Source organism: Calliopsis andreniformis, chromosome 2, assembly GCF_051401765.1.
Source record: "Calliopsis andreniformis isolate RMS-2024a chromosome 2, iyCalAndr_principal, whole genome shotgun sequence".
Taxonomy (NCBI): Eukaryota; Metazoa; Arthropoda; class Insecta; order Hymenoptera; family Andrenidae; genus Calliopsis; species Calliopsis andreniformis.
In genome coordinates, this window is record NC_135063.1 from 12,501,374 (window position 1) to 12,522,636 (window position 21,263).

A 21,263-nucleotide genomic window follows, 5' to 3' on the forward strand; every position below is an offset into this window, starting at 1 on the left:
GTGTTATTTCAATCATTTCCCTTCATTCAAGACGTGTATCATTCTCAAAGACTCATTTCAGTAAAACGCGACTATATTATGACAAATATTTATAAATAAGCAATAAAGAGGGTTACGATTGTGTAAGCGAAATTATTTCTCGAAGCGTGCCTGGATCAGTTACTTAATTTTTTTACTACTGATAACAACGATAAGCGTTATCAGAAATGTCATAACCGTAATAATACTTAGGATTAAAGGAGTCGTCCTAATTTAAAAACCATAAAAAAAAAAATCACTGTTCAATAAAGAAGAAATCCACGATTACATAGTAGGTTCATTGAAACTAAAAAAAGATGTAGTCAGTTCAAAACAGAACACTAGATCGTACATTTCCGTTTATTAGAATTTCAAATTGACTACAATTTGCAATTTAATTCCATGATTAGACTGTTTATCGCTAGAACCGAGGTGCTCGATACTTTTTCAATATTTATTTCTAAATACCACAAAGCGAAACCTAAGAACCAACGTTCTTTCAATCTTCCCCAACGAATTCACCAACGTTCTCTTTTTTTCAAACATAACTTCTAACCACGCTGTAACAAAAAGCAATTAAGGTTTATCTCTCAGTGATGTCGCGAACACGAGAAATTGACTTTGGTCTGCAGGAGAGGATTAGCGTTAAAACTGTGAGCACAGTGATAAAAACTTATCCTGCAACGGAAATACCTACGATTATAAGGCAAAGCAGCATAAGTCATTTATATTTTCGAGGCATTCACGTTCTAAATCTCGAATCTTAATTCTGCATTACAATTATCTCGAAAATTCGACTATTTACATTTTCTCATGCAACCACAGATATCTCGGACCATATAAACAAAGTATCCTGTATCTCCCAGTTCTTTTCCCTCTGGCACAACCAGTACCGTTTCGCTTTGCTAACTTTTCAGCATTGAATTTCTCTCGTAGTCCCAAGTAAGTGATACGCGTCCAACCTTGATCGAAACAAATAACATTCAAGATAGAAAAGGAAAATAATCCCATCGATTCAACGACTGATCTTATCAAATTCGAGGAAGTTGTTTCAGACAGGAAAATTATTTAAATACAGCGTGATTTCATACAGCGAAAATAAAGCTCGAGGCCAGTGTAATAAAAGAAAAAGAATGACGATGAAGTATTTAGTTATTAGCAGAGGCAACGATACATATTTACTTTAGCAATTTAAATGACCACGAAGCGAATATCGCAAGTTTAGCGGCGATCAAGTCGTCATAAAGTGGACACGGTTAAAAGGACTAAAATAATCGTGGGTAGAAAGGAGACTACGGTTCCAATTACAAATTAGTGGCCCATTCTTCGATCCATAGTGCCGAGTTCGCGTCATTACGATGGCAAAGGGCACGAATTATGCTTTTAAAGTCAATTACCTCTTTAAAGGGTTCCTGACATCGCACGAACAGAATTCTTGGTACAATTATGATAATCGTCGTTGCGATTCGTTCTAAACTGCGACTGGATCACTTCTACGAATAAAGGATGGGCAAATTTGAGCCAAATTGACAGCTGAAAAGCTTTCATTGGCTGAACAATAAGAAGAATTCAAATATTCTTTTATTTTTGGAACACGTGACAAGATAGAGAAGATGGGATACTTGAGACAGTATAATTCACTTTAAACTATGACTGTGACAGTAATTTCGAAGCTAGAAATTAAGTAACACAAGAGTTCACTTTTGATAGTGGTCTGAGATTTCAAATGATGGCACGTGTAGCGTTAATTAGTCCATTGCTTTTTCCTTCATTCTATTTTCTATATCAATACAAAGTCTCAATTTCTTTAAAATATATTCCTTGTTTGGCATCAAAGTGTCTAATCTAATCAATTCTCATAATGTATTCACCCTGTCGCGAACCCTCGAGTTGTCAGCGATAATCGCTCCTCTGTTCTCTCTAACAGTTACACTTCACACTAAAAATACAATAGCCATTTTTTACAGCGTGCAACGTGTCATCCTGCGTCCATACAGGCGTAGAAGCGGCGCCCATTCAAAAATAACCAATGTCAGGTATTTGTCGCATCGAACTTCCGACATCGCAACGACTGGGTTCGATAACGCGGCGCCCTGTTAAAGTTTAGGAATCCGCGCCTGTACCACGTGCAACCAGGAAGAAACACGTCGCCCGAGCCAGAACGTCGTCTTGGCCAGAATTAGTCCTTCTTTGTTGGCCCGACGCTCACCCATTCGCAATTCTATGCTTGATACAGGCCCAATGGATGTTTTTGATTAACATTTTGCGGCGTTACGAATCGTCGCCTCTCTCTCTTCCTTTGTATCTCTTTTCCCCTCTCTGTGGCTCATGCTCCCTACCTCTCCCTCCTCGAATAGACCTTCCTTGGCTCGTGTTCTCTTACTTTTATTTCGTTGTAATTATTCTTAGAGCGTTATGCACTGTCGAAAATATTTTAGATTCTCTATCCATGACAGGACTTTGAATTTTGTCTTACTGTGGTCATTAGAGGCAGTCTTAAATAGAATCACGTTCTTGGGATCGAGATTTTACTAGGGACTGTCTGAGAAAAATTTAGGAAAATAATATATCGAGAGACACAGTTTCAGAAAATAGTATGTACTATTTTGAGTATCAAAATTGTATCTAATAAGTATTTGTTACAAAAATGTCAGATTATTGATCAGTTTTGAATTCGTTTTCTTCTATTATCGCCTGGCAATGGTAAATAGAATCGTATTCTTGGGATTGAGATTTTATTAGAAATTGTCTAAGAAGAGTTTAGGAAATAATATATTGAGAGATACTGTTTTAGAAAGTAGTACTATTTCGGGCGTAGGAACCATGCCATGTACGCGAAGTACGCCGTTTAAGAAACACCCTATATACGATCGTATGTTTACATTGACTATTGGCGAGCACAAGTATTGAACGTTTGCGTAGGCACTCGTGAGAACAGTCAGGATGTTAGTTTGTACTGTAGAGGAAATTTTCAATTGACTGGAAAGTGTGAATCAGTGCATGATACTGCATTCTAAAGTACAACTATCACATATAGATACTGAACTAATTTCTATTGCATAAAGCAGTCTAAGATTCATTTTCACGCGAGGATACGTAACTTCAGCGCTATTACTGGAAGTCTAGAAATTTTGTATAGACTTCCATTCACTTCAGGGGTCATTCATGAAGTTTTGAAAAATAGTATCGTTGAGACCCCGCGAGTTAAAGAGTCGAAGAAAGATGTTCACGAATTTAGTCAAAAAACTAAGTAAGCTCGAAGCTATAATGTATATAAAAACAGTGCTTTGCGAGATTCGGTTATCTTCTAAGCACCTAGGTCTCCCTTTTCCCAACAAAAGAGATTTCAACAGGGGCCCCTACGACCAGCGACAAGACGCGACCAAAATAAACTTCGCCTGAAATATAAAGAGGAAAAGAACAAGAAACGTTCCTTCCCTCGTATTTTTGCGCTTCGATAGCGACCTAGTTGGTTGGCGCAGGTGTTTCGTCTAACTTTCGGATGTGATAATGCTAGAATAAAGATTTTCGAACGATCGTTTCGTCTGTTTTATCACCTACGATTCACCAATATCGCTATTTTATCGAAGATGAAAATCAGAGGAAATTTCCTTACTTGTTACGCTACAGAAAAACCCAAAGGTATGTGCAGATAAAATCGAAATTTAAGAGGTAAACAGTTGAGTCGACCAATAGCGAAGTGTCGCATTTCGCGCAAGCAAAAGATAAAAATGTCTGGAATGATCGATAAGGGTTTAATCGAGTTTAGAAAGTCATACTGAGGCTTGAGCACTGGTTTTGAAATTTTGTTCCTAATTCAAAATATGCATCGTACTCTACTGTTATTCACCTATAGACATTTTGTATTGCATGTACAATTTCAAGTTATTCTAATTTCTAAATTTTTCAATTTCGAACTCTTTCAAAAATCTTCAAATTTTTAATTTACAAGGTTCTAAGTGTTTTTATGTGAGTAGAGGAAATTAATATTGAACTTGAAACTGATACGAGTGTGCTGAAGTCAGTGCATGGCGCTTGAGGAATACTGAGTCTGACCACTGACCATACTTATCTACTGCAAAGTAGAAGCGTTCTCTTACTCTGTATACCTCAAACGTCATGCTTCTTACCTACAAATTGTATTGTCCCCTCCAGTCTGAGAACTGGGGGATCTAGAAATTGAAAGATTGTCAATTTTCCCAAAGTCAATGTCAAGTGATGAGCTTAAGTCAGCTTGAAGCTGTCAGACGACTAATATTGACTCGTCGGTTACTTTTGCGATTGATCTTAATTCGAATGGATCAGGACACGGTATAGTCACATGTTAAACATAGAATTTGCGATAAATTATATGACAAGATTATCTAGAGATAGCAATGACTGTTGGAAGATTGAACAAATTTTTTTGAAAAAAATTAAATAAAATAACGTATGACAAGTTTGATTTTGCACATTCGATAATTTCTTTTAATAAATACTATTTTGTTATTCATCTACTTTTTAGCTTTAAAATATAAGTAACAGAATTTAGGTCAAGGAAGGATTCCCCAACACTCATTTTAGTATACATAAACTGTTTGTAAAAGTGTACCAATGAAGAAGCATTAAATATTTCATAAAGAAATAATGTTTGTAAATAGTATTGAATTACCATTCAACAAACCTTAAAGATCTTTAACAAGAATAAAATAGAAAAATCGTCATCAAATAATATACCTTCATCAAGATACCTAGAAATACAAGATCAACGAACTTAATTACTGTGAAAGATTGATGAATATTACACACTACACTACATGCTCAGAAGTACCGATAAGAAATTGGCATACAGTCTTATCATAATATTCCCTGGCACATGAAAAGCAATAAACCGCTGTTAATCAGCTCTATTTCACTGCGATGCTCCAAATGAAATCTCGTCAAACGTCGTTATCACGACGAATCCTACCAAAAAATCTCACATCAAAACCAGTAGAAAGCCATTAATCACCCTTCAATAGTAATATACAAAAATCTGGTGAATCCATTAACATACAAATAAAGTGCTCAACAAGTAAAATAAGCTTAATTTCTCCTAAAAATTACAGACCCTAAAATCCACGAGTACACAAAAATTCTTCCATCAACGCCTCCTCAAAAACTCGAGTTATCCAAACAAAGCAGACGACTTTAGACAAGCACACACACACCTAATTTCCCAAAGCGGCGGATCAACTTTATCAATTCCGAGTCTCTCAAAACACAACGCAAAGAGCAGGAGAAAAACAATGAAAAGGAAGAAACAAAAGCCGCTATTCGACTGGCATTTCCCTGATATTTCACGTTACAGAAACACTTTAACAACAGTCTGGGACGTGCTCGTTATCCTTGGCCAGAGCTGACGGAAGGACTCGCGTGTTTTTATTCAGCAAAATGCAGAAAGTTGCGCGTACACGGGAGGAACGACGCAATAGGAGCACGTTTCCCGCACGTGTCGCGATGCATCGGCCAAGATTATTCAGATGTCAAACGCTCCTCACCGCCGAATCGCCTGTCAATATTTGCCAAGGCATCAACAGTTTCTTTTTTCCTTCTTTCCCACCTGCGTTCGTGATCGAGAGCGAAAGCAAGGTCGACGAAACGGCGGGAAACTGACGCTGGAACACTCGAATGTTCGAACCCTGAACTGATTTCACGAAAACGCGACACAGAAGGAGGAATATGGGCGTTTCTGGTTTAATCAATATTATTTTTAGAGCGTATACTCTGCGCTCGTGTCGCCGTGGTATTTTTAAACGATTCGACGACTACCTAGTCGATCCACAGGTTTGTCCATCGACAAAAAAATCGATGCGCGATGTTATTTTCGATGCTCGATGCATGATCTAACGTGGCTGCATTCGCCATGGACTATCGCCAAATATCAGTGACAGACAATTGACGGAAATGTTGCACCACATCGGTCACATACGAGTACAGTGTACGCCGTCACGTGGTGCAATAAAAAGATGTGAATATGCAGGGGCGAGGTTTGCTAGCGCTTAGGGTGTCGAATGTTGTGAAAACTAGGTAAAAAGAGAGCACGAAATACTTTAACAATTCTTTTTTTAATACAGACAATCAAAAGTGTCTATTTTATTGAGAACTCGTTTTGCCTAGTTTATTCCCTTTGCTTTCCAATGTTAGCTCCTAAGTTGTCTTAAGTTTTCTAAAAGAAAATTGCTTCTTTGTTTTATTCTAACAATGTTCGAAAATTGTTAGAATAAAAATGGTTTGTCAAGAATTGAGGTGAATCAGTTAAAGAGAAGGGTGGATTCTTCTAAATATTTTTGCTCTGCATGATATTATAATTTGAACTGGCGAGTGTGCATCAACACGTTGTGAAAGATGTTGTGGAGGATCGATTTGTCAGTACGGTTTGTATTATACAAGGTTACTGTGTGCACTTGAAGATAATTATCGACAGAGAGCACAGCAGTTAGCCCGAGCATAATATGCATAATCAGTAAGATAAGAATTTCAAACCTGAACCAATAGAGCATGTATCTTTACATATTTTATCTAAATGACTATACTGTTGCATTTTCAATAAATAAAACAGCAAGAGACATTGACGAGAGGTTCTAAAATGTGTTCATAGCATTAACGATACTCTTCAATCGGCATACCAATCAAATTATATCTTTCTTCTCGGTTTAGTTTGGGAAATAAGCGTGTATCTGTCTTATCTTGTATCACGTTTCTTTCGAAAGGAAACATTCGCACAATTGTCAGCATCCTCTTATCAAATGGGCATTATTTTGATTCATCAGCGGAAGTTAGTGTCGACAACCGTGCTTTTGCGCTTTGGGAACTATGAATAATGATAGAATGTCGCCTTGACACGCGTCATACTCAGATATACATGCATATGTAATATCTTACTTGAAGCCTGACAATTAAAATTCTTACCCACTCAAATGACAAAGACATTGTTGCGTTAAATATCTTATACTGTCATCTTTGATATTCCACTTGCTCAACATTCTTTAAAGATCATATTTCCTCAGTGGCAAATTAATTCTTTGGAATTATGGACTGGATCATTATTTTATGTTATCTTAGATTGTTCAAGAAATTAGAAGAAAAAGAAATATTAATTGTAAGTAGTACATTGGTTAAAGAGTATACTCATTAAACTATAGGTTCGTGTACTAATGTGGGATCAATATAATTATTTAGTTTTTTTAAATATCCTTGGTGCAAGTGATTTTCAAATATTCAAATATTTAAATATTTAAATTTTCAAATTTTCAAATTTTCAAATATTCAAATTTTCAAATTTTCAAATATTCAAATATTCAATTTTCAAATATTCAAATATTTAGATACACTAATATTCAAATATTTCAATGTTAAAGTTTTCTAATATTCAAATGATTTCTACAATTTCTAACACTTTATCGTTCAATGAACCTTCCTTTGACCCTAACGTACTTCTCTCAAACTTAAAATTTCTACTGATAAGTGGCCAGCCACAAAACAACTGCATGTTCAACTTCCGAAGTCTTTTAAATGCTACATTGATCCGAGGCTATGTACCACAGCGAACGTAAACACGCAGGTAACCATGAATGGTCGAAGTCAATACCTTCTCCCAGAATATCGTAAATCTGAGTGTACAAGGACACTATACAAAAGTACTCAACAACCTTAGAACGTAAAACAACACAGCAGACAACGAATCTCACATTTACAAACAAATAAAGGCTTTCATTGAGATCCAGAATATAAAATTTATGTTTTGAAACAGAAACAAAGACATTACAAGAATGTTTTCACTTAAATATAAGGGATGAAAGAGACACAAGTTCATAACACGGAAATAAAAACATGTGAGTTAAGTAAATTTGCTTTGTAACTACAGAAATAAGTGTTGTTTAAATAAAATGAAGCTTAAGTACAGGAAGTAAGAAGTTAAAGACACGATAAAAGACCGAGCAATTTCTCTCATAGATTTTACTGTACGATGATTTAATTCATCGGTGATTCGAATTCCCCGGCTAAACGCCATCGAGCCATTGGCTGAGTCCAGAGTCACTGTCCGATAAAAGTGCGAAGCTGTATACAAACACGAAGTGGCGCGAACAGGAAACGAAAACAGCGCGAAAGCAGTGTATTTTAGGAGCACGTTGACTGTGGACAAGAGACGTAGATCCACTGAAATATCATTGGATCTTCGATGCCACTTAATCACTTTTCAGTATCCCACCAGGCGAGATGCATAAATAACGCCAACAAAAAGCGACCATTTATCCATATAATCGGAGCGTCCCAAATACAAACCAGTTTATTTAAAAGCCCGCCGTAATTCAAGCTGACTAACAGACTCTGCTTCGCGTCCCTCGTCGAGGGTCTATCCTCGAAGTCGACACGCGTGCAATGAACGATTGAATCGCGGCACTGTTCAAGTAGATTAGCATATTGTGCACCCTTCCGTACTTAAGCCTCAATTTTGGATCGCGAACCTCTGCTGGATTTGAGTGGCCCTCGAACGTGGTAACTGTCTTGACTTTTGTGACACAAACAGTTATCAAAAGAGCGCTACGCGAGTTGACATGGAATCGTCACTTTCGATCAATGAAGAAATCTGGAGTAAGCACTCGAAATGTTCTCCTGGATTTAATGATATTAATTATGTGATATAAACCTGAGTTGCAACGACTCGAGAATTTCTTAGATAATTATGTTTAGTCTCCTAGGAGTTTTGATAAGAAAGAGAATCTTAAGACATTCTTAAAGATCGCTTAAATAGGTACCACGAACTGAATTATCTAATTTGAAATGACAATCAGAATATACTTCATAATACAGAAGACAGGCTTCTACACTCGAGTTCTGCCTGAGAACAATGCCTCAGGAGCTAGCAGACAGCTACTCTGCGACCTGCAGCACTCGAGTAACTTCAAAAAATCCTCCTCCAGGTCTAAATAAAAATTGAAACAATAAAGAACCAATGAAAGTTCAAGCACCACCTATTTCTACTTCCTCAGAACTAAAAGAATCCTTGAACCCCCAAACCCTCCCTCGAGTCTCTCTAATCAGATAGCAAACTGCTTTCAAAGTCAGGTGAACCCACATGTGATAAACTACCACCTTGCTTTTTCTCAGTCCCAAACAATCCCCTTCTGCAAACTGCTAGGTCTCGCCTAGGCTCACATCAAAGGCTACACACCTCGACTTCGAAGAAAGACTGATATACCAGGCTCTGCTACTCAACTACAGATTCAACACCCACTCAAGCGCCCAAAGGAGCCTCGAGTGCAGAACACAATAGTGCAAGGCGTACAAGGTGAACGACTTACTTTCTCGTGGTCAATTCAAAGTATCCAGATGCGTGAGCGGGTACTGGTAACCCATGGATGGCGGCGATTGTCGTCCCGTCTGTGAGCACGTGCAACGGTCGGCTGCTTCCGCGCGACTGAAACGGAGCCGCGCTACTAAGGAACACCCGAGCCAACCACCGAACCGCTCGCTACTTGCTGTTCGCCACTTTGCCTCTTTCGACCCGTGTCTCCCTTGGCTCTTGATCGTCGAGCAGGAACCGAGTCACTGTACTGATCTAGCTGGGATATTTCCTTTACCTCCCCTTTTCCTATTCTGCGTTCAGACGAAGGAAAGGAGTAGGGGTAGGAGTAGGGGTAGAAGTAGGAGCAGGAGGGAGGGTAGGAGGAGCCAGGGAATCCTGAGACTCACCCTTCAAAAGGGCCTCGTTTTTTCATCTGCTACAGTGAAGTTCTGGAAATACTTGAAAAAAAAAATTATTTTCGATTTATTCAGTGGGGATTCTGGTTTAAACGCATAATTGTTTTCGAGATCTACTTGGGATTTTTTTTTAAGAAATCGGAGAACTGTTTTGTGCTAAGCTTTTGTGTGGATTTTTTGAGCTTACTTTGACTGAAAGATTCAAAACAAGTATTCTTTATAAAATTTTCGTAAAAAATAGGGGACATTTTTTTAGTATAGTATCAACCCCTCACTCTCTCTTGCTCAGGTCCTTGTCCTACAATACCTTAATCCAACCCTGTATATTTCTACTACCTAATTCTGTTGCAATTTGGATACTTTGTTTCCTGAAAGAGAAATTATGCAAATTTTTATACATGCCAGGCTTTGACTAATGTTTCCATTCATACAATACACAACTAAGTGCGACTCACTATTGACTCCCCTTCGAATTTCGTCACCAATGATAGCAGAAGCCGCAGTCAGGGGTCAATGGAAACGTTTGACTACCCGGAAAATCGGTCTCCGGAAAAACTGGATGAAGTCACGGTCATAGTCTTCGCGAACACGCTCTGACTGGGACATGAACACATCCTGGTTGTTCGTTCCGATTGTTGAGCGATGTGGTTGGCTTCTAGCTTGGGCCTGATTTTCCTGAAAAAATGATTAACTGGTTATTAAAAAATCTGAGGTGTTTTCTTGGAGTTTTTTTCTCTCACCTGTAGCTGAACACTCTGGGCTTTTTGAATCAACTAATAGTATAATTAACATGTGCAAAGTTATCTTTTTTCCAGTACTATAAGTATCATGTATTAATTCTTTAAAGAACATATGATATTGTATACTATCATGGAGGCTGATAACTGACTGTAATTAATTCTCATAATAGATATGCTAAAAGAAACGTTTAAATATACGGAGAAAAATGAATAAAATTTATATTATTCTTATGTCTTAAAACGATTTAATCTTCATTTTAATGCAATGGTTGATTTATAGTAACTTTAAGTCTTTACTCGAAACTTAAAGAATGCTGATAAGAGTGATACATTAGCTGAACAACGCCTGAAGAATGGCAAAAGTATCGTGCTCATTTAGTATATCCTTGTAACACTTAAGGATAAATGGTTGAATTTTGCTCATACAATTGGTCAGCTAACAGCTTGTGAAGAAATAACTAAGAAACACAAAAAGGGATATGATTTGTTAAAGATTCAACGCGTGTATCCTTGCTGACAGTGTGAGGCGTATACTTCCGGTAGAACTTTAGGTTTAAGGACGTTCAAACTCTATGTGAGCAATAAAGCAGTGACTGTTCGACCTCCAGGGAAATCCTTCTTATGGGTTCACTGTTCGCTGTGGTATCGCGTGTAAAATGACCACATAAAATACTGTCTTGCGTGCAAATAATGGCGAATAGTTTCTGTTGCATCCTCGCCATTAATTATCTCATTGTCAGCACGTGATCTTTTATTGAATCATTTTAAAGTCACAGATTGACATCTGTGAAATACCTTGAAAATAAGAGAAGAAAAATTGTAGGATTATTATATTATTAATGTAGTAAATATAGTTACTCATTGTATACATAAATATCTTTATCTACAGTTACACATTGTTATTATAATACAAGAGTAGTGTTAGTCCAATATTCTTTATTTAATTTTTCTTCTAAAAATTCAACTAAATTATTCTTTCCCTCATTTTTTTTAAAAATGGACTTACACTATTTTCGTAATAAATGGTCCATTTAATAATAGTTATACTAATGATATCGTTACTATTTTTTCATTTTTAGTTATCGATCCTAGATTTATCAATTATCCAAATAGTTTATTCGACATTAACGAAGGATTTATTAAACTCTATCCTGCCCATGTATTGCAAACCATAAATGGAAACGAGGTCATACGTGTACATATAATTTTTACGGGTGCGGAACGACCTTAAACTCAACCAGCCATGGACGAATACATAATGCGCCCAGTACACGAGGTGTTTTGTTAATTATATGATTTCGATGCTAACTTTGTTATCAAAGTTTAACTGATGTTAATTATCAAGATTACCGAACGTATTAGATATGTGCAAAAGATTTCAGTGCTGGCTGGCAAATTCCTGCGTTAACTTCCCTCTTTCGAAACTCGAATCGAATTAAAATAATTTGAAAAATAAGATGAACGATAAGCAAATGACTTGACATCTGTTTTAAGCTGATTTTGGAAAAATTACATCTTTCATTTTGTAACAAATATTTACCTAAAAACAATACTGCCATTATGACTGTTTTTTTTTTAATACTGCACGAGAAAGATTATGACTTTAGATCTATTTTTTATAATATAATATTCCATAAAGTTTACACGAGTTTTCTAGTAGTTGAATCTTCATTCTTTGTCACGAAGATTCAAGATCAATAAAATGTAATCTTCTTTGAAGAAACGTCATATGTTTTCGTTATCTTTCTTCGTTTTTAACGCAGATTAGCTTCTGATAATCTAACTCGCTTAAGCGCATGGATTTAACAAATTTCTTGCGTAAAGAATTTTATCAATAAATACTGATAGTATCTAAATCGTTACCATCTAAACCGAACTCGATTAATAGTAGATAATATTGTGCAAAACTACCGTGGGGAAAGAATTGTGCCTGTACTGAACTACTCTACCCTGCGTTATCAGAATGGAAAATTTAGGGGTTTCTCAAAGTCCAGATGTAAAGACAAAAGAATCACCCTGATTGAAAATAAGAATTTTTCCGCGATTTGAAAAGATGAAAATCTTATTTATGCAGTATAAGGAAATTATTGACAAAAATATATCAGATACTTAAAAAATCAGTAAATGATAACTCGAATAGTTTACCATTATCTGTATGAAAGCATTAACGTCTGCATAATTTTAATAGCAATTTCCAGAACAATAGTTATGCGCAACAAATAAATAATTACGCAGAAAACCTTCGAAGTTATTTTCTATCCTCTAATTAATCAACCTCTGCGATGTGTTTTCCCCAACCACATAATTTACAAGGATCCATTCGTGGTATAAAAGCTTTTATATAATAGAACCATTCTTACAAATCAGAAAAAAAATTGTGCATCCGCCAGCTGACAAAGATTCTTCAGATAAGAATTCACCGCTAGCCTGGCGTGGATCATGGAAAATTTTCTAGAAATAAGACGATGGTTGAAGCATGGATTTTCGTGGAAAATTTGGTCCCAAAAGGGGCCCTGGGATGTAAACAATGACTAATAACTCCAGCAGCAATAAACCCCCTCTTTTCCTCTCTGTATGACAATCCATGCTGAATCGAAAGCGATGGTGATTATGATAGCACCTGTTTTTGATTCTCCGCTCTTTTATCACCACCATTTATTGTATTACGTAAAGAACATAAAAAGATATAAACAACCGGTTGGGAACCTGGATTTCAGTTTTATTTTGTGTTTTGAAGCAACTATTTAGAGAGTGGTGCCAAGATGCTCGCTCTCGGAAGAGATTCGAAAATAACTAGGCCTTTTGCTAACTACTGGTCACTGACCGACAAGTTTTGCGACCTCCGATAACAAAGAAAATAGAGGAGCAATGGTTCACGACGCTTTTGACTTTGTGAAAGCTGAGTGAAGTTTTAATGCGTGGATATAAATATTTTGAGTTGATTATCTTAGAAGGGAAGCCATGATATTTAGTTACCACTGAAAAAAAAAAGAATTATCTGTTGATATTGAGGATCTTGTGAAAAATTAAATTTTACAAGATACTTTAAAAAATAAGAGTTACTTGGAAATCAGTAATTTCAGATCGATGTGTTTTGTTTATTTATGTAATACAGAATATACGCAAAATTTTAATTGTTCGTAGGAGACGCTTGTATATATTTGTACGTACATAAAATACAAATAGCCCTTGAGCAATGAATAAATGTTTGTCTGGCCTGTCTTCGAAATCTGTCATTTAAAGCTATTTTTCATTTAGTATTCACTGCAGTAGTACTGACCAACCTGAAGTATGTGAATTATTACAAAGTTGATTCTTCCCACCTTTTTACCTCCTTCATTGTTCTTAGACCGTCTGGAATTACTTACAAATTACAGTACTTATACATAAAGAGAGTAGTACCGTGGACGTTTTCATCGGTTCACCTTTTGTATCGAGACAATTCATATAGATGTATAAAATCTATGAACTAAGAAAATAACGTGAACCGTTCCGACCCACGCATCGAAAAATGTGACAGTTTACGCGTAAAATGTATTTCAGTCTTATTTTCACTTAACTCTAAAATGCATTTCACGCTCTTATTATTACAAGTATGTATGAAAATTATATCTTTATATAACACAGTGGGACGAATGCTTGTGGAAATACACTTACTTCATGAATGTACTCGATATGATATAGTATGAAGCAAATATTAATAAATGCAATACAGAAGACTATATGTATGTATAAAACATACAAACAAAAGAATCTGAACAATTATATTAACATGTACACATCGCACATTGAAGATTAAATTAAAACGCTCCAGTGTCGTCTTTTACGAGAGCAACAACCGTAAAGTCCAAATCGTATGGATTTCGTTCCACGTATTTTTTACAAAGCCGTGCAGCATCGTTTAAAAATGTTTCTGGACTCGTTGAACCGTGATTGATAGGTGCAGATTTACGTCCATCTGAAAATTCCAACGTTTGACGGATTAGTTATATAACAGATGATTATGACAGTTCATTAACAAACAGATATTTACCTAATTCATATAGAAATCCATTTTTATGTATGAGTGCTACAAAATGATGATACACTGGTGTTTCTTCACTTGGTGCCTATGGAATATTTGCAATCACATTTCTATGATTATATTTTCAAATAGAAATCATACCTGTGTTTGCCCCTCTTGTGCCAATTCTTTGTGCGTAACACTGATATCGTAGGAATTCATTAAAAGTTCTCCACGTTCCATGAAGGGAAGGTTTTTCGAGTCATCTAAGAAGGTTTTCAGGAAACCTTCCTGAAGATTTATGCTGCAAAAATGAAGAAACACAATGTACTATGTCCTGTGTAAAAGAAGTTGTAAACCGTTGATGATAAACTTACGTTTCTAAATTATTTGCAACACTGTGAATTAAAGCTATTGTACCACAAGCATTGTGAATATACTGTTTCATATGGTATACTGCTGGATCAGTACATCCTGTTTGCTGGTTATCTGCTGGGACTAAGATACTTTTATCGTCGTCCTTTTTATTTTCTGAATCTTCTTGCACTTCCTAGAAACATATTAGTTATACACTATTATGTATAAACATTAATAATTAATAAATATAGCTGTATAATTATAGTTTTAAAACCTCTTTGCGCAAAGGATAAAGTACAATAACAGCAAGAACTGGTTTAGGAATGAGTGCCAATAAATCCGAGTCTAAACTGTAGATGTCAACAATGCACCATTCTTTTGGTACACCAAGCTTGTGTAATAGCTACAAAACAAATATTACATTATTATCTGTGATAAATACAAACCTATAGAGTTTGTTATCAAATAAGAAATTAACTCATACAATTATTATCTGTGATAAATACAAACCTATAAAGTTTGTTATCAAATAAGAAATTAACTCATACAAAGTCATTGTATGACTACTATTAACATTTAAATAAACAAACATTCTAAAAAAGATGAAAAGAATTGAAAGGTAACAGCAATAATTGCAGATCATGATACTTTACCTTGGACATAACCTAAAACAAACAACAGAAATGGATCAGTAATACAATAAAACATATAAATTTTCCATTTTTAAATATAAATTTAAATCAAAATCCTCACCTCTGGATTCGATTCTAATGGTATCCAAGAAGTCATGATGAATTATCCAAATTTGAAATATCGGTAAACGCAGTGCTTCGTGCGGTAAGTTAAAATTTATTTTAAACACTTCTGACTGCTTCTGACGCAGTCTTCACAAAAATAGTTCTTCACGATAAATGCTGTTGAGTCACAACAGAAGAATTATTTGAATGTTATTAATAACCCTATCACACTTCGGTAAATTTACTAAAATCTTATTATTCAGGACCATTGATATATACACTATGGATACGAGATTGTCATAAGCCAGCCGTGTTGCGACTGATACGAATCGATAGTGGCTTTACATGCAAGCGCCGCCAAGTTAGACACCGATGTACTAACGGAACTAGTGCGAAATTCGAAAGATTGAATTTACAAGAGACGCGTATTAATATAGCAGAGTAATAAGAACTGTTTGTATGAAGGTTAAAATTAGAAAAACTAGTTGCAAAAAATGATATTCATGAAAATAATAAAATAAATTTATAAATGTAATATAAAAGAAACAGAAGTCATGATTATTGAAGTTCGCAGAAAGTGAATAGTAAATTTAAAAATGTTGCCAAACATTATTATAATTTTTTCATTGTTATACATAGATAACATACCTACTAACTCCGAAAGTTCACTAAATATCAAATATGCACAACAAACCACGATAAACAGTAAATACACGCTCCCAAAACACGCCAAACTACGCTACGAAACAAAGTCATCGTTCTCCCTAACGCGCAACTGCATTGCGAACAACGCCACTTGAAGAGCGGCGAAGCATTTAACACCACGAGGTAAAGAGGAGTACGGGGGAATGTAGTACACCAGTCTCTACTTGCCGGCGCTGGCATGTAAAGCCACATCAATCTGTTTCTTAGCATCTCGTATTCATAGTATTGTCGCGTTCTTATATCTTGAAGTTTAAGTTATGTGAACTTAGGTAGAAGTCTCAAGCTGCGCCATCACGAAGATAGTTTGGAGGGAGATTTAAATGAATCGATTATTATAAACTATGAATGTAAATCATAATGTTGTATTTTAAATAATTGCATATTTGGATTTACATTTTACACAGTAGAAAAACAAAAGGAATATTAGTTGTTAGCAACGATTGAAAAGATCATTGCATTCCAGAATTGTAACTCAAACAGACCAGACGTATAATTAAATAGCACATTTCCTCCTCCAATCCAATAGGTTTCTTCAGTTTTAAATTAATAGAACAATTCACTAAATAACACGCAACAGTATATATATATATCAGTGTTCAGGAGCCAGGACCCAATGACACGCTATTGGCTACTGATAAGATTCTTAAACACAAAACAACAAAACTGTGAATCTTGTTTTCTTGAATGTTTTCTCAAATATTTCATGCAACTTATTCGACGTAAGATATTTTAAGCTTGCCATTAGTTTTTTGTTTTAAAAGATATAGAATCGCCAACATAATTTTTGTTAACGTTTAGTATACATTGTATACATTGTTAATTATTTCTGTTTGAAGTTGTTTCAAAAACTTATGAAAAACTACTAAATAGGTGTTTCTTTCGTTTTATATAATTTACAACATAAAAATGCAACAATTTTATACAGTTACTAAAATTTGTTTCAAATGCTTGCCTGTAAATATTCATTCAACAGATTTGTAATAGAGCTGGAGATTAGATAATGAAGATATTGAATAATATACTTTATCAACACTTCATGTAAATCTTTTTCAGTGCAGATCAAGCAGCATAATGATTCTATTATTTTATACTCTGTTGAACTTCCTTATATTATGTACATCAGAAGATCAGTACATGGTAATAACAGCAGAGAGAAAGAGTCGTGAAAGCTTTTGGTCTCAAGAAATAGAAATAGTGAAATATTTGCCAAACTGGAATAGTTTAGACAGTAGACCACTTCCAAGTTGGTATGATAATGCAAAATTGGGCATTTTCATTCATTGGGGAGTTTTCAGTGTTCCTAGCTTTGGTTCAGAATGGTTCTGGAATAATTGGCAAGGTAACTCATTTTGTATTCTTTGAAATACAATGACAAAGTTATAATCTGCCTTATCACTTTTAGAAGAGCAAGGTACTACTAAATACCATGACTTCATGAAACAAAGATACCCACCTAACTTTACATATCAGGACTTTGCTCGTGAATTTACTGCTGAATTTTTTAATGCCACCCAATGGAGTGAATTATTCCAAGCTTCTGGTGCAAAATATATTGTATTAACAAGTAAACATCATGAAGGGTACACACTGTGGCCTTCAAAATATTCCTTTAGTTGGAACTCCATGGATGTAGGTCCACGGAGAGACCTCATAGGTATCAACTAAACTTAATCTCTGTCTTTACTGTACTGAGCATATAATATTGATAATTTTACGTTCAAAATCAGGTGAATTGGCAGCTGCAATAAGAAGTTCAACTGATTTAAAATTTGGTCTTTATCATTCTCTGTATGAATGGTACAATCCTCTTTATTTGTTTGATAAAGAAAACAATTTTACAACAGAAATTTTTGTTAAACAAAAAACAATACCAGAATTACATGAATTAATAGAGAAATATAGACCAGAAGTTATATGGTCTGATGGTGATTGGGAAGCATCAGATACTTATTGGAGATCAAAAGAATTTTTATCTTGGTTGTATAATGAAAGTCCTGTAAAAGATACAGTTGTTGTAAATGACAGATGGGGTCAAAATATACCATGTCACCATGGTGATTTTTATACATGCACTGACCGTTACAATCCTGGTAAGTACTGTAATATGAAATTACAACATGTATTTCTTTTGTAATTTACTCATGCAAAATCATTAGGAATACTTCAACCACATAAATGGGAAAACTGTATGACTATTGATAGAAAATCCTGGGGATTTCGTAGAAATGCTGTTTTATCAGAATATTTCACTCTGCCAGAGTTAGTAAAGGAATTGGTGATTACTGTAAGCTGTGGGGGAAACTTATTGATGAATGTAGGACCAACAAAAGATGGTATTATTTCCCCAATATTTGAAGAAAGACTTCGTGGAATGGGTATATATATTTTTATTAAAATATATGTCAAAAAAATTAATTTTAATGCTTGAACCACTTAATTGAAAAAGCTACTTGTTTAACAGGTGACTGGTTGGCAATAAATGGAGAAGCTATTTACAATACCAAACCTTGGATGGTACAAAATGATACTTTAGCTAATAATGTTTGGTATACTCAAAGCAAAAATGAGAAACAAATCTATGCATCAATCCTTCACTGGCCAAATGATGGTGTATTGAAATTGGGATCACTTAAAGTGTCTGTTAATACACAAATTTCTTTACTTGGATCGAAACAAACAATTAAAGTAAGAATTCATTTTAAGTAAATATAAACAATATAAATATAGGCTTTTGTTTACTACAGAATATTAAATTGCAGTGGATGCAAGATGATGACAATGTGTCTATATTCTTACCAGTAGAATATCACAAAGGACAACCAGCTTGGGTTTTAAAAATCAAAAGTAAATGAAACATTTGTTAGTAACTAAACTTATTTGTAAACCACTGAAAAACATGTTTATTGTTCCCCTTAAAACGATAATTGTATATTGCATATAAAAAAATTGCTTTTTATAATACTTATATAAACATTCTTCAGCTCAATTTTTTGTTCAAGCATGTCCTTGTATTATAGTTGAGCTACCTCATACAAGTAAGCACCAAGTAATTTAGTCTAAAAGAAAAAAAAGGAGCAATTACTACAATAGCATAAAACAATTATAACCTGTTAAACTAAGAATACTTACACCCTCGATGTAGTTGCGGATATTTAATTTTTCATTCTGAGAGTGTGCTCCATCATCTCCAGCCCCAACTGGTAAGAGCAATACATTTTTGCCTGTTGTTTCTTGGAATGTTAAAGTAACTGGAATTGAACCACCCTCACGAGATAAGTCAGGATCTACTTTATAAACGTGTTTGGTAGCTTTTCGACCAGCCAAATAGTGTGGATGATCAGGATTCTCAGTCCAAGTCTTCCCTCCATGACCCATACTGACATTCATTGTATTTGGACTACCTCTTTCAGTCCATTTTTTATTCAAATATGTTTTTACTTTCTCAACAGTTTCATCAGGAGTCATATTAGGCACTATTCTGATTGAAAATTTGCCAATAACTTTTCTTGGAATAACAGTTTTTGCACCTGGTTCACTAAATGCACCCTCTATGCCATGTAGAGATAAGCTAGGATATCTCCAGCGGTGCATTAAGAGTTGAGTCTAATAACATTAATATTTGTTAATACACAAAAAATTAGTAGTAACTTCTGAAATTATAATTACATACTTTATCCTCATTATGAGCTAATCTATTTGTTCCAACAGACTGTTTAAACTCAGCTACATCAAACTCTATTGTCTTGTAAGATTCCAATTCTTTTTGAGTAATTTCAGCAACATTATGATAAATACCATCTATCAAAATTTTTCCATTGACATCAACTAAGGTATTTAACAAGTAAACCAAATCTGCCATTGCTTCATGTACAGTTCCACCAAATGTACCACTGTGGAGATCCTTTGCAGCACAAGTTACTTCAACATTGAAGTAACAAATACCTCTCAAACCGTATGTAATACAAGGCTTGGTGGTACCCAACCAATAATTATCAGATATGCACACATAATCAACACCTTGCAAAAATGTATCTTTACGTGCCCAAAGCAAATCATCCAAACCTTCACTACCACTTTCTTCCATACCTTCAAACACAAACTGTAATAAAAAATAATTCATGAAATGCAATTAGTAGAAAATTTACTAGTAATAATAAACATTACCTTAAGATTAACTGGAATATCAGTTCCAATAGCTTTATAAGCTTGCAGTGCATGTATCCAACAAAGCACAGGACCTTTATCATCTGTACTTCCACGGCCAAATAATTTTCCATCTTTTTCAACAAGAGTAAATGGTTCTGTGTCCCAACCATCTTCTTTCAATGCAGGTTGAACATCTAAGTGGCCATACAAAAGAACAGTCTTTTTCTCAGGATCTGATCCTAGAGTTCCTAGCAAAACTGGTGGAAGAGGAATTTCACTTCCATCCGGAAGGATCTGTTTTCCAACATCTGCTAATTCTGTAGTAACACCAAGATCTTTTAATCTAGCTTCTGCCCACTTCATCATTTTAACTATTTCATTTCTGTGATCTGGCCATGCTGAGACAGATTTTATAGCCACTGCCTCCCGCAAATTATTTATATATTCTGCTTTATGATCATCAATGTATCTAAAAAGTCAAGTATGACAGATAATGCACTTGAATGAAAATTCTTATACACACAAAATAAATTACTATAAATACCTAAATAAATCTATCAAAGTTGATGGAAGTTCTGAGCCCATTGTAGTAGTTATTAAATTGTTAATGTTCACTTTGAGATACAGATGAAAGACTGACAATATTTTTTATCCAGTCATGTAATAAAATGTGAATCTTATCAGTAAGGGGTGTGTCTATATTGTACGTTAAGTTTGAAGAAGTATCAGTAGGAGGCAACACTGATTTTTTAGTATTTTTAATCTTTTTAATCACTTTCTACTAAGGAATATGAATAAATAATGTTCCTAGTTTGTAGAGAAATATTTTAAATC

The 21,263-nt window shown here is 35.0% G+C and overlaps 4 protein-coding genes across 7 annotated transcripts in view; 1 reads left to right on the forward strand and 3 right to left on the reverse strand.

The window, feature by feature from the left end:
* Positions 1-9,559, reverse strand: part of LOC143188404 (proton-coupled amino acid transporter 2) — a 29,281-nt gene extending 19,722 nt beyond the window's left edge. The window contains exon 1 of one of the 3 annotated variants that reach the window (XM_076392622.1): positions 9,342-9,559. The gene's annotated coding sequence lies outside the window, so the exon portion shown is untranslated. The remainder of the gene's footprint in view (positions 1-9,341) is intronic. The other 2 variants (XM_076392623.1, XM_076392621.1) reach the window with 2 other exon arrangements.
* A 3,533-nt stretch (positions 9,560-13,092) lies between these two features.
* On the reverse strand, positions 13,093-16,299 carry Uch (Ubiquitin carboxyl-terminal hydrolase). Of its 2 annotated transcripts, none has more exons than XM_076387063.1 (8): positions 16,227-16,299; positions 15,595-15,755; positions 15,495-15,506; positions 15,116-15,244; positions 14,862-15,034; positions 14,647-14,788; positions 14,515-14,590; positions 13,093-14,439 (listed from the first exon to the last, which is right to left on the reverse strand). In XM_076387063.1, the coding sequence occupies exons 2-8, from the start codon at positions 15,628-15,630 to the stop codon at positions 14,282-14,284; spliced, it is 726 nt and encodes a 241-aa protein (XP_076243178.1). In that variant the 5' UTR covers positions 15,631-15,755; positions 16,227-16,299; the 3' UTR covers positions 13,093-14,281. The 2 variants fall into 2 exon arrangements, 1 of the variants encoding a protein (XP_076243178.1); XR_013002796.1 differs by lacking the exon at positions 16,227-16,299 and having other exon boundaries at positions 13,094-13,459; positions 13,545-14,439; positions 15,595-15,872.
* Positions 16,300-16,876: 577 nt separating this feature from the next.
* On the forward strand, positions 16,877-19,181 carry Fuca (alpha-L-fucosidase). Its single transcript, XM_076391836.1, has 7 exons — positions 16,877-17,002; positions 17,337-17,622; positions 17,686-17,937; positions 18,011-18,373; positions 18,440-18,658; positions 18,745-18,968; positions 19,043-19,181. Exons 2-7 carry the CDS (start codon positions 17,355-17,357, stop codon positions 19,133-19,135), a joined length of 1,419 nt encoding a protein of 472 aa, XP_076247951.1. The 5' UTR covers positions 16,877-17,002; positions 17,337-17,354; the 3' UTR covers positions 19,136-19,181.
* On the reverse strand, positions 18,689-21,191 carry Cndp2 (Cytosolic non-specific dipeptidase 2). The gene is made up of 5 exons (XM_076391830.1): positions 20,974-21,191; positions 20,448-20,898; positions 19,954-20,382; positions 19,413-19,886; positions 18,689-19,339 (listed from the first exon to the last, which is right to left on the reverse strand). The coding sequence occupies exons 1-5, from the start codon at positions 21,012-21,014 to the stop codon at positions 19,295-19,297; spliced, it is 1,440 nt and encodes a 479-aa protein (XP_076247945.1). The 5' UTR covers positions 21,015-21,191; the 3' UTR covers positions 18,689-19,294.
* Positions 21,192-21,263: the final 72 nt, after the last annotated feature.